General features: G+C 39.1%; 1 protein-coding gene across 1 annotated transcript; it reads right to left on the bottom strand.

The window, feature by feature from the left end:
* Nucleotides 1–13,613, bottom strand: LOC139286469 (uncharacterized). The gene is made up of 15 exons (XM_070907275.1): nt 13,521–13,613; nt 10,463–10,626; nt 9,450–9,640; nt 8,820–8,924; nt 7,986–8,124; nt 6,531–6,681; nt 6,168–6,300; nt 5,665–5,817; nt 4,448–4,485; nt 4,267–4,296; nt 3,974–4,140; nt 2,621–3,105; nt 2,424–2,523; nt 974–1,235; nt 1–860 (listed from the first exon to the last, which is right to left on the bottom strand). The coding sequence occupies exons 2-15, from the start codon at nt 10,592–10,594 to the stop codon at nt 778–780; spliced, it is 2,169 nt and encodes a 722-aa protein (XP_070763376.1). The 5' UTR covers nt 10,595–10,626; nt 13,521–13,613; the 3' UTR covers nt 1–777.
* Between the last annotated feature and the right edge of the window lie 268 nt (nt 13,614–13,881).

The following is a 13,881-nucleotide window of genomic DNA, read 5'->3' as shown; positions in this document are numbered from 1 at the left end:
TTTTGTAGATTTTCAAACACATTTTATTCACACCTTTTGTGATCAATAAAACATTTTGAAAACAGTGAGCAGCAGTAGCCAATAAGAGCTCTCAAGCAGAAAATGTTGCACGAGGCTATTACACAGCCTGGTTACCCATTTTGACTAGATTTAATTATTTAGAGCCTTTGTAGTTTATCCTGTGTATCCTGTTTATATTGTATGCAGACAAAATGCTGCTTGCATGTACCCAACAATTTACTCTAATAAATCCACCATCTAGCTAGTAAACTACACAAAATAGAGCAGAGTAATGAAAACTGGTGCTCTTATTGAGGTTTGGTATAAGCAAAATATTCTTGTAATATAACATATAACATTTTGCTGCGTATATTTGCTAAAAACAGTCGTAAGCTGACAGGACGTGAGCGTAAAGAGAGAAAGAATGACATGCAACAAAGTCCCCGAACTCAAACCAGTTTTCCAGGATAAAATAACAGGTAAGATACTTTTTGTCTGTGAAAACAGGTGGAAAAAAAGTTTTGGCAGCTGACAAAACATTTTTTTTTAGGATAATTTGTTGAAAAAAGTGTTGTAATACTCATTTTGGCAACAAGAGGCTGAAGTACATCACAATTTCTTTTTCACACTTGCCTCTCAGGGCTTCTGTATCATGTAGTGTGCTCTTGCTTTTATTTGCTTCTCTGAAAAAGCTCAAAATATACACTCCAATCAAAATGTCCAAAACAGGCAAATGTTGTGCTCCATATTCTGACAGATCATCGTCCAGCATCATGCTCAGTAAAGGAAGATGTTTTGAAGAAATATGCTGATAGTTGTCAAAATCACTCCTGCTGCCATGGCTGAGGCCTGTTCTGGAGCTGCAAGAGAAGAGAGGAGAAGTTTTAGTCCAGTGGATTGATATTTAATTTCATGAATTATCGAAAATAAAAAAACTAAGAGATGGAGGCTTGTTTGGGAGATATCATCCTACCATGTGACTGGGTGGTGGCCTGGGCAGTTGTGGTAGTAGAAGGTGGTGTAGTCATAGTAGTGGTCATAGCAGTGGTGATGATTGTTGGGGATGGTGTAGTAGAGGTAACCACAAGGCTAATGGGTCCTGACCGGATGGTGTAGGAGCCGGTAAACACACTACCAACCAGTGTTGCGCGATTAAGGGAGCGTGTACACAGATTTGGGCACTTCTCAGAGGGCATGGTGGCGATGCAAAGATTGACTGTGCACTGGATATACATCTACAAAATATATAATAAATAGATACAAGTTAGTGGTGTAGAAAGACAGCTTTCATATCTTTACAACATGACTTCAACTATCTGTAAGACATAAATCACTGGTTGACATAGTAGAAATCAAGGCAATGCTCAATCCCCGAACTTTGATCTAAATGCTAACGTCAGCATGCTAACATGTTCACAATAACAGCGCTAACATGCTGATAATGTTTTCCATGGTTGCCATCTTAATTTAGCGTGTTACAGCACGCTAACATTAGCTAATTTAAGTCGAGATGAAATTAAAAATTACTTTTACACATCCCCAGTCGTATTATGCACCTATTTAACAATATATGGCAAAGAATATACAAAAAATCAATTCCAATATGACGTGTGTTACATAAGCTTGAACCAACCAATTTCAACCAATAATATCATGACATCCACCCATCAATCACCCATCTTCAACTTTTAGCGGCACAGAGCTAAGATTCATTTGTTAGCTAGCTAGCAACAGCATGGTACCTCCCAACTCCCAAATGTCTCGCCTGCCTATCCTGTTTCACTCAGAAACACGTCACGATACGGAAGCTAGATACTCTCAAAATGCCGTTTCACCTTGACTCTAATGATAAACACGCTGCAGTTGATGGGAATGTCATTCGTTTTGCGAGGTATTTGGTCATAAACCAAAATATTGAACAAAGTGATATTTTGGCTTGATGATGGTTTTACAAGAAAAGTTAAGGGATCACCAACGTTATTGTAATTCATCAAGTGGGGTGACTATGTGTACCAGGCAATCCCATCCAATAGTTGTATAGATATTTCAGTCTGATCCAAAGAGGTGGACCAACTGACAGACATGCCATGCAAAGAGCCACATCGCTATAGTGGCAAGAAATGTGTGCAAAACAGCGAATCTATAATTAAAAGTGCAATTAGACATTCGTTCCTACTGTTTCAGATGGCTGAATTGGGGATAATTCTCTACAACATCCTGTAAAAAGTTTCTCAGCACGTCTGTGGCCTGCATGAGTTCCTTACTCAAAGATTCAAATAGAACTATTCACCACAAAGTCTGTATATATAAATACAGTACGTAAAATTAGTTTTCTCCTTAGGCTTGTCTTGGAAGATTTAAAACAATACCCAGAAATGGAGAAGTGCAAAAAGATATTGTTTGTGTTGCATGAGAGTACAGACCGTTGAACCACTGGTCTCCATGGAGCTCAAATCAAGGCGGTAAATCTTGGAGTTGGTTTTTGTTGTAATAACCTCTAGTGTGGTGTTGGAAGCTGAACACCTGAAAGAAAAAGAGTGAGAGACTGGAATTTATATGATATACTTCAAATTCAGACTAACCTTAAATTATTAGAGGAAACTCGTCGATTGTCACTGACCCTTGCTCCAGAATGGGTTGGGATTTTGCGAAATCCTCCGTCTCAGACTCAAGACAATTGCTCACTATCATCTCGGCTCGATCAATGGAGCAGTTAGACATCACGTGGAGGTCCAGCTGTTTGATCCTGGACCCGACGGCAGGGCTGGAAGTGTTGTTATTGGTGGAGCTGGTGGAGGTGTTCACTGACAGTGATTCCACTTCCCGACGCACTCGTCCTGGGAAGAGGCGGAGGTTACGAAACGTGGGGATGCGGGTGAAGTTTGCCAGGGGCCCCTCTCCTGGGGGGTGAATTTCTAACCAAATCTTAATCACACCGAAGACCTCTCTCTCTGCGGGCATGCCGATCTTGTACTGCGGCCCCTGGGCCTGGACTCCAGGGATTCGGCAGGCCAGAGGGAGGATGAGGGAGGGTTTGCGGCTGACCATAGTGTACGGACGCACACTTTTCAAAGTGTTGGTGTAAACCAGCTCTGAACCAGAGTGCTGGAAAAAAGCAGAGGATGAGGAAGAGTATAGTCGTAATTCACGTCCAGCTGAATAATCTGTAAATGCAGATTAAAGTATTTTTGAAGACTGAAAAGCAGTGTTTTACTGCCTTTTCTGGTTTTCCAGTCTATGTCACCTTGGGTGTGGTCAGTTCTGTGTGCTCTGTTGCACCTGTAACCACACCCAACAGTGTCCTGCAGTACACCTGTACAAGCAGAAGTTAAACCACTTAAGGTCAGCAAAGACAAGATTTTCGGGGGATGTTAAGTTACTCTTTAAGTACTGCTGTGATGCTTTTCTAAGTCATACATAGATGGAGACAGGAAGATATGTAACATAAGACTTTTTTTTATTGTCATGTACTGTTGTATATTAACATGTGAATGCAACAAATGTGTCCCCTGTTCTCTGACTGTGTTTACATCCACATCTGATAAGAGCTTCAACGATTAGTCGAAGAATCGCTTAGTCCATATACAGAAAATCAGAAACTATTTTGATCATCGATTAATTGTCGTTTTGTAAGCAAATTGCCAAACATTCCCTGGTTCCAACTCCTCAAATATGATAATCGCTGTTTTTCTTGAAAATATGTTAGATAGTTGCAGCCCCACATCTGATGTACTGTCTATAAATTGTAGGACTTTAAACATAGTCCCTGAGGGGTAAAAATGGCTAAACTGCTCAACTCAAATGGATGTGAAAACTATCCAAGTCTGGAGTACAGAGCCAAAACAATGAAATCTCCCACTGTTTATACACTGCAATTTATATAAATTGGCAGGTACAGGAGGTGTAGGTCAGGAGGGGTTAGAAATATTAGTCCACATAATAATATAAATATAAGAAAGGTGGAGCATGTTACCACAGTCTTGGTGCCGCAGCCACTCAAGGAGATGCGTGCAGTCAAGTGTGTGTTGTTGTAGGTGACGGGGCAGGTGGGGCTGTTGAGCTGCAGTTCGGCTAGGTTGATGTTACTCAGGGAGTCGACAGGGAGCAACAGAGTCATCTCTTTCTTCTCACACTTCAGCTCTGCAGACAGACAGCAGCAGATTCTCAGATTATTGATAAATTCTTACACAAAGACGTGATTAGTGCACATTTTAATCACACACACACACAACGCTTGAATAGAACAATGTGTAATGTTTTCTCAACCTGTTCCAGCAGGTAGCGTCCTCATCTCCTCTGAAAAGATTAAGAAAGGCATGTATCAATAATCAATAGTTGTCAATGTTTTCTGAGAAACCCTGCTGTAAAGTTAGGTGTAGTGTATTGTGAGCTACAGTAAAGTGTAACTGGCGTTCTTATGATGTTTCTGGGAAGCTGAAGGTCTTACTTTGGTACAGCCACACGCATCTGGGCTCTGACTGCAAACTGGAAAGACAAGAAGTACAAATCAGATCACGCCATGTACGAAATATACTAAGGCGTATACTAAGATATGGACATTTGACTGGCAGTCTAAGCAGGTGTGCATGTGAATAATATACTATAATGTATTCATACTGTAGTTTTGGATAGATGACAGAATAGATACAGGAATGAAACATGGGAGAATAAGAGGGAGGGGTATGGCATGAAACAAAGGTCCCCTGGCGTAATTGAACCAATGACGTTGCAGGTATGTGTCTTAAGCCTCAGGCAACCAGGGAGCCCCCATAGTTACAGGTTTTTACATGTACATTACGTGTGTTTTTTGTGTGTCTGCAAATTTGTGTTCAAGTACACAAGATTGAGTTCCAACTCAAGGTGAAAATAGTATTTTTTGAAGTCTGCCATTTCACCTTTTTTTGAATCACTGTGTAGATGTTGTCTGTAATTATGGCATTTTCCAAATGATTCTGATAGCTTAAGTTCTTGTTTGTGAAAATATGAGACAATCCCAGCGAAAATTGGTTTCAGATCATTTATCTCTGTCTACCCCAGTTGGTTTTTCAAATTCTAGACACATATATTTATTGTACGTAATGTCCCTTCCCAAATACAAAGACCGTGTCTTAAATTTGTCCTGTCAACCTTTTAGAGTCTTGTGAGAAGTTACTACTAAGTGTGAGTAGCATAGATTTGCAATTAACTGTTTTACTGTACTATAAACCAATACATACTCCTACATACTACTGCTGTAGTACCCTTTGACCCTAGCAAAGGACCATAGCCTTCTCTACGTGTTCTCAGTTGTGTATTTTCTGCTGTCTATAATTACCATTTATTGTGGCCTTGTTCCCTACAAGGTGATGACTGTCAAAGAGAGTGACCTTGAAATTCCTTGAAAGTGTCTTTTCATACAAACGTAATAATACATTTCTAGAACTTTTTCACTTTTTTCTTCTGTACCTGAATACCTTAAACACATCAGTATAACATTAACAGTACATAATCGGAACAAGTTACTCAGTTCAGTTTAGTACACCATTGATTACAGGTTTGATGAGATAAGTTGTTACAGTAATAGAATCATTTTTCAACAGTATCCTCCCACTTTCCTCCTGCTCATGGAGGGGGGGCAGAGTGTGAATCACACCACTGTGTCACTCACTTCACAGAACAACCTACCTCTTGGTATTCACAGCGAAGCAGATGGGCAAAAGGCGGGCCAGTGTGTTTTCGGAGCGAACCCAGGCCATGGTCATGGCTGCCAGGGGGCCGATTGATTTGAACCCAACCCTGAAGAGTTCAGGGGGACCAACCACGGCGACCTCTACAACACTGCAAATTTAGAGAGAAACCTTTAATGTCGACTTTCATAACTGTAAGTGTAACAGTCTGCTTAAAGACCCTGTACACTGCTAGTAGACCCATAGAGTGGTTTTAATTATTGTGCCTGATGAGACCTCAGCTGCCTCTGAAATCACTCCCTTGGTCACTCATTCACTCCTCCATATACAATAGACACTCAACAGTTTGCTCTGCAGCGACACTTATGAATCATCGTCATTTTGCGTCATGACTGGTGACAGGTGCAGACTCACACTACAGTAATCGTAACATCTGTAAAATGTGGCACATTGTGTACACAACTGTAAAGAGTGTACATTTCACACTAGTATGTGACGTACCTCTCCAGCTGTGACATAAAGTTGATGTTGAATTTCACCTCCTGGAACGGCAGGACAAACAGCGTGGAGTCCTCTATGGGGGTGTCACCTGTCGCCACAGGTTCATCACTGCAGCTGGAAGTCGACTCCTCCACTGGAAGGAAGGAGAATAAGAGACGTTTCTATTCATATTCATATTATAACAGAGGACAGGAGAGAAACTATAGACTAAAATGGGACACAACTTAAAAACTCAAAATAGTCTTCAACCAATGCTGTTTTATGTAACGCTCTATAGTTAATTATCCTTATTCTGTATGTCTATATGTTTTATTAATAACACATAGGCAACATTAATGCTGCTTATCTGATTGACAGACTCACCAGTGAGAGAGAGGTGCACAGGGACAGAGCTGAGGGGTTTGTTGTCTGTGACGTGTCTTATTTTGGGAACAGGAATCAGGTCCTCCGCCATCAGGTAGATGAAATACTGTCCCGCTGGTGCATTTCCAGTGAATGTCAACATGCATTTCTCCTTGTGAGAAAGAGTTTAGTCACAACAAGAACAGAAATAATTTCAATGAACAAGGTCCACAACGAGGTCTGTGGGTCATTCAAAGTGACTGGGCTATTGTTTCTGGACAGTCAGTTTTTTTTAAATGGTATTTGCCACAGCAACCACACGGCTTTTTCGCCTCAGCTGGTAGGTTGGACTGAAAACTACAGGAACAATAAAAGATGAAAAACAGAGAGGTCAGTCTGGTTCTGTATATAGGTTACTATGAGAAAATCTCCACTATTTTATAATATTTACAAGATCTGTATAAATATCAACATACGGTACACAGACTGAATATTATAAGACATTTTTGGAAAGTTGCATGTCGTTTCTTTTATTATGTATTAATTATGTATTATGAAGGGAATGGAGGGGAAACTAAAATGACCAACTTCAGTTGACTTTGACGGCCAAGTTTATATCATGATAAACAAAGCCATAAAAAGCCATACCTCTGGTAGGATGGTATACTTAACTGGCAGATGTCTGTGTTTGTGCCCTCCCCTTGCTTTCCTAACTTCTTCCAATCTTGTTCTCCTTCATTGCTCATACAGCTTTGCACATACTAGTAGTCTTTGTAAGAGACACGTCAGTGTTTGAGACAGTTCCAGAAAAGCTACTTGGCTACTTTGCTATATATACATATATTATATTCCCATAAAATATGGATTTATATCCAGTGGTGGAAAGTAACTAAGTACATTTACCCAAGTACAATTGGATATTGTTGTTATATATCCATTTTATGCTACTGTATACTCCTACTTCAATATTTTACTTTTTACTCCACTACATTTATCTGACAGCTATAGTTACATGTGATCAGCCTCTAAAATCTGATTATTTGTTTGAGACCAAAGTGCCCAACAGTATTTAAAGTAGTTCAAATGAACTCGACCGACTACAACAGTACATTACAAGTTCATGCATCAGCAACAACAATACAATAATGTAATGTAGAAAAAGACACTTTTACTTTTGATCGTTTAATACATTTATCTAATTATACTTTTACTTAAGTAAAGGATCTTAGCAGTATTTACATACATTTCTTTTTTCCTGAATATTATTTCCAGCAGAGGATGAAGCTGGATTTTCAGTTTTTATACTTTTATACTAAAGTAAAAATATATTTTTTTAAATTGAAAAGAAAGTTTACTGAAACTGCCAAAAGAAATTTGGTTAATTTGTTAGAGATTTGCCAAAACTCACAGTTATTGATGACATTTTTAATTAATTGTGCTGTTTGATGAAGTTTTGATTAATGCCGTTGGACTCACCTCATCCAGCTCTATGAAAGAGTGCTGACTGCAGTTGAGACACTCTCCCTGGTCAGGGTGGGCGAAGCGACATCGCACCTTGTCACCATCCAGGTCTTTCACCGACAGTGGGAAGTGATGAGGGCAGTTCACACGGGCCCTGATCCCATTACACAACAAGAGTCAGCAGCGTGCAGGAACAGAGAGACAATCAGCCGCTCAAATCACAAATACAGTCACAACAAAAGAGACAAGCGAAAGTGGATATGGTAAAATCTTTACAACCGAAAAAAACAACTTGTGGCTATTTCTTGGACGAGACGAGTAACTTCCTTGAGTCTCTGCTGGTTGCCTAGCAACTGGTCCTGGCCAAGAAATAAGTCCAACACACAAAAAAACAAATAAGCTATTTCCCAAAATGTGAAACTATTAATTTAACGCTAGCATTAAGTGTTGGCAGAGGTTAACACTCTCCTGTGACATTTAATTAAAGTTCAAGCTTTGTACTAGCTAGACTATTTATATTTAATTAAGGATATGACTTTTTGCCATGGCTGACTTGAATCTATTTTATGTGAGAGCTTTTTCAATATCCTTGACTTGTTCAACCCTGTGTAACTTATATTTCTCTCTTTAAAGTCCTACTTTTCTGTTCATACTGGTGTCCACGCCCTGCCTACTTTATACAAGTCCACAATTTTGTAAGTGACACAGGTTTTGAGTTTTTGATGTGCAAGTGAAATAAATTCACTCAACTACTTACAACACAGGAGAGGATAATGTCTGAAAAGTAGTAGTACGAATTAGTTTGGCACCTTTGGAGATTGTATGCAGGTGTGTGTGTGTGTTCATTACCTTAGTGGAGGAGGGAGAGCAACAAAAACAGGTTGGTTGAGTCTCCCGCTGTTTGCCCGAACCTTTGGTCTTGCTTTCATAGATACATAAAGTTCTGTGTTGGACCTAAACGTTCAAGAAAAAAGGTGTGTATTAGACTAACTGGAACTCATTTTATTGATCTTACTCAAGGTCGCCTGATTCAAATCATCACATGATGATGCCCCACAGAGATCAATGAAACGAGACAAATATTAAGTAGAAAAGAGTATAACAAAAACTTGTTGCACATGTAGTGCATTATACTTTTATTATTACTAGATAAATATTAAAGAAATAAAAGCACTGAGCACCATGCAAAAGGAGTCATGAAACACTAATCAGAGTGAGTGACATAAAAATGTCCCTGTTTGTAAAGGTGAGATATATGTTGTTTATTATGGTATGCTATTGAAGGAAAACTAAAATGGCCTACTTTAGTTAATTTTAAATGCCAAGTTTATATCATGTCAAACAAAGCCATGAACACCTGAGTAAAGAACAATATAGTAGAACTGCAATTTCCACAAGCTCACTTGTTATATTTAGACAAAAAGGAAGGCACAAAAAGTCAGAGGCCAAAGGTCCAGACAGTGCATGAAGGTCTCGTACCCTAAATTGATGGTGGCGCTGTAATTACTGGGGACAGTTTTCTGCCACTGGCGGACACACCAGCCAGACTTGGGTTTGGTTCCGTTGAAAGGTAACGATGTAGTGTGGACCAGACATTCCTCCCCCACAGCACACAGTCCAGTCAAAGCTGGACAAGGACTGGGAGCGATGACGCTGAAATGAGCCCGCACCTGCACGAACCAGAGAGACAAAATGACTTTTATGTGCAGCGACTGGTTTTATGACAGCTGAGGACCAAGAACCTGTAGGGTGAGCTCAGTCCGTCCTAACTCACAAAAGTCAAAACAAGAAGTCACAGACATTTGCAGTCATTGTTATGCAGTTCATGAGGTTGACATTATCCTTAATTTATTCCTGAAATCAAGATTAATCATTAAACTTGCCATAGATTTAAAAAAATGTATGGGAGGCGTTTTGCAGATAGTTCACAGGGATATTAATGGGTTTAAGGTGACCATTAAATATTGAATTAATAGATGACAATAAATCTTACTCGATTTCACAATAAATTCAATCAATTTATTTTCAACTAAAGGTTCTGAGTTACTTTTTCTGTTAAAAAGGTAAGAACCACAAACTTCTTTAAATATATGCTCAAACTGAGAAACAAGTGGTTTCGGGATATGAGATGTTCAATAAGTGGTTCCTGTCTCCATGAAAATCCAAAGTAAGTGGTAAGTAAGAAAAATGTTAATTTTTAAAATACATGTTAAATTAATACCTTCCTCCTCCATTAATTAATCCCTGAACAGCTTTTGATAAATAAAAAAAAAAAGAAATGATGAGGTTATTTTAAGGAATATAAGGCTAGTAGAGAAATTAAATCACAATGATGACTGTAAGAAATACCTGTGAAGTTCCTTTCATTGTATGCGGAAAAACAGTTTGTATTAGTTCACTGCCACACAAAATCTTGCAGCACAAAATCCTCAATAAATAATAGAAAAGTGTAATAAAGGCCATTTGCTAGCACCAAAGAGTTTGACACCAACCGTATTCCCTCCATCGCTGTTCAGGGGCACAACGTGGACTGTCAACCCCAGAGAAGAGGCTTCGCAGGCTGGGCCTAAAAGGACCAGAGTCAGGCCCTGCAACAGGATGCCCAGTTTGAATCTTTCCAGCATCTCGGCTCCTTAGTCAGACAGCAAAAGTGAACCTTTGGGAAATACAGAGACAGAAAAGTTTAGCAGTCAGGACTCAATATAGGATGTTAAAGTTGCTTTTTTCCGCTGTATATTAAGCTGAACATAATAAAACCACAACAAAGCTTGAGTCAGACACATGTATAATCAGTCTTTTTAAGCATTTCACATGTATTACCAATAAATCAGCGTAATCTACGAAGACCTACCCAGCATAATGAGCCTCGACACTCTCTGAAACAAGGCTGTTGTTTGACGTCTGTGAGAGGGACGGCGGTGCGGCAAGGACGTTATAGAATTATTCTCTTGAAAGAAATGTGAGAGAGATGATTGAGGAGTGTGGGCTGATGTGAAGGTTACAGTTGACAGGGAGTAGCATGGTATGTGATAGATGTGTAATCTAGCTGTGACGCCTGATGCATGCAAGTTCGAAACGTTGAAATAAAAGATGGCACATAAAGAGACCGAAGCACCAAAACTCACCACAGAGGGACCATTTTATCAGAGCAACAAATCAATGAACAGTTACATTTATTGTTGAACTCTTTTGCAGAACAATGTGATTAATAATCTAAAGCATAATCAAGATTAGAGGTATGATATATTCACTGATAGATCATATCATCATTTCAGACAGGACAGTCACAACACAGATACACAATATTTACACAAACATGAAAACAATATTTAAAGAAGCATTCAAAATTCACATATAACTAAATGTTGTGTTGGAGATGGAGGGAGTTGCATTGCACAACAACAGGTCGGGCAGGTGTGAGAGTACGCACAGTGAAATGAGTGCCACCCTGATCACGTGTTGAATGAGATCGGTCGTGGACATTTATGATTGGACGATACTGTGTTTCTCACTATCCTACCTCATGTTATTATTTTCAAAAGTTGACACGACAGAACAAAATTACATGAAGAAAAGTAGAACATGCAACAGACACAGTTAGAGATGTCTCATTTTTAGCTGTTTTTTTTTAGCCCTACATTTTTAATAACACCTCAGCTCGCTCTCTATCTTCATGTGCAATACATGTCAGAGGATTCTACATTTGTTAGTTTTATGTTATAAATGTCGACATTTCAGTCAGTGACGTTGACTCTATCCCTTCCGTTTTCTGTATAAATCAACCATCTCCATGATGTTCCTCACAGAAACTACCATGAAGTGAGTTCCACCCCGAAGGGCCGCCTTGATAAACGAGACTGATCGTGGCCATTTATGTTCGGACGATATAGGGAACGTGACTATAAAATGACTGTGCCAAGCTTACCTACTGTGAAGCTCTCTATCATATCTCATTATGTTGACATGACGGAACACTTCTACTTTAAGAAAAGTAGAACATATAACATGTGTAGACGGACGCAGCTAGAGACGCCTCATCTTTAGCATTCCTTCACAAATGTTATTTATGAAATTCACAAGCAAAAACACAGATTTTTGTTGTTCAGTCATACATTTTTAATAAAACCTCAGCTCGCTCTCTATCTATATATGCAGTACATGTCAGAGAACTAAATAAAAAATGTCCTCACAGAAACTACCCATTAGCCTCTTGTTTCATCCAGAAACATCCAAAATTCACACATAACTAAATGCTGGAGGACACTGGGGAGGTAAAGGGAGGTCAATTCCATGAAATCAGCCCCCCCCCCCCCCGATGGGCCGCCTTGATAAACGAGACTGATCGTGGCCATTTATGATTGGACGATACAGGGAACATGTATGACTTCCGTGCCAAGCTGAACTACTGTCACTACTACTCACTATAATATCTAGTGATGTCTTTAAGGTTTTTCTGGGTGAACCCAGACATAAACAGAGGTAGACACGAGGGAACGGACATACAACAACTAGTAAACACACACAATTAGCGGTTTTTAGCTGTTTTCTTGTATTTCGCCACAGACATTATTTGTCCCATTACAAGTAAAAACACAGATTTTTGTGTTACATAGAGGCAGTTGCAGGTAAAATAACAATTAAACAAGAAACAGACCATCCATCCATACATTTCCTATTTCTAGAAGATCAAGTACTGTCTTGGTGTTTTGACATCTCTACTATCACCTGTGTTTACATTGGATAAGGCTGATGATGGGGCAACAGGGACCCATTGTATGTTTTCACCCGGGGCCCTTTAGCTGGTTAATCTGCTTGATTGAATACTTAATAAACCTAAGAGTTTATTAATGTTAACGTCATGTGGCAATAACATCAGTCATTACAGTACAAGTAAAAGGGTAAACTTGTCCAATGTTTTGAGAAGAAGTGATTTGAATATTTCTGTTCTTACATATATGAACAGCCCATGTCCTTTACTATTGTTGGCTTAGAAGATGATTCCCAAAACGGGTTCAAAACTGGAACCAACACATTTCAGATGCATGGCTTACTGCAGGTATGCCGAGCTTTCAACAAAACATGTAAGGAGGGTAACCTTTTTTTGTTTTTTTATATATATATATATATATATATATATATATATATATATATATATAAATGGTGTGCTATGCCTTGTGCTTTTTACAATGTTCATATGTTTAATTTCATTATGTATTGTTGTAAACTGACAACTGAAATACATCAGTGCCACGTGTTCTGTACTTCCATGAAAAATCCTCTCTGCTCAGCTCTTGTCGTACAATCATTCTTTGTTACAAGACTTTAAAACTTGCTTCATCATGTTTGGTGGTTCAGGACATAAAGCTTGTTTTACTTTAAGTTATGTGCATTATGCAAACTTTGCGAGTTCTGAAACCCACTCAATTCTTTGTTGCTGAAATTACAAAATTTGTCGACTCAAATCTCCACAACCTTCATAGAATAAACACATTGAAATGCACAAAACACAAAAGGGAAACCAAACATATGAAATACAAACGCTCCCATTACCTTAAGCCACCTGCAGCACTTCTTTCCAAAGCTTCAAAGTCCCACCTAATATTGATCTTGTCTGGCTTCAAAGAATACGTTTCACGAGTTTTCAGTAAATGTGTTCTGCCTAAATACGTCTTACGGAGTTCAAGTGGAGTATAGCTAAATTTGGGCAGAGATGGAATGGAGTTAAACCGGCTCGACCAGAGACCATGAAAGAGGCATGACAAAAGTTGCACGTCAGGAGGAGGGCTTTGTGAAACCTCAGTTTAAACCAACTGGTGTTGCTCCCATTTAAAATACCTTACCGGCGATGCAGTGTTCATTTCTGACACCTGTTGTAACTCACTGATCTGTTAACAGAGACAGAAACAATTTA

This window comes from Enoplosus armatus, chromosome 1 (assembly GCF_043641665.1).
Source record: "Enoplosus armatus isolate fEnoArm2 chromosome 1, fEnoArm2.hap1, whole genome shotgun sequence".
NCBI lineage: Eukaryota > Metazoa > Chordata > Actinopteri > Centrarchiformes > Enoplosidae > Enoplosus > Enoplosus armatus.
The sequence above is the reverse complement of the archived record's forward strand: the minus strand, read 5'-3'. Positions and strand labels throughout refer to the sequence as shown.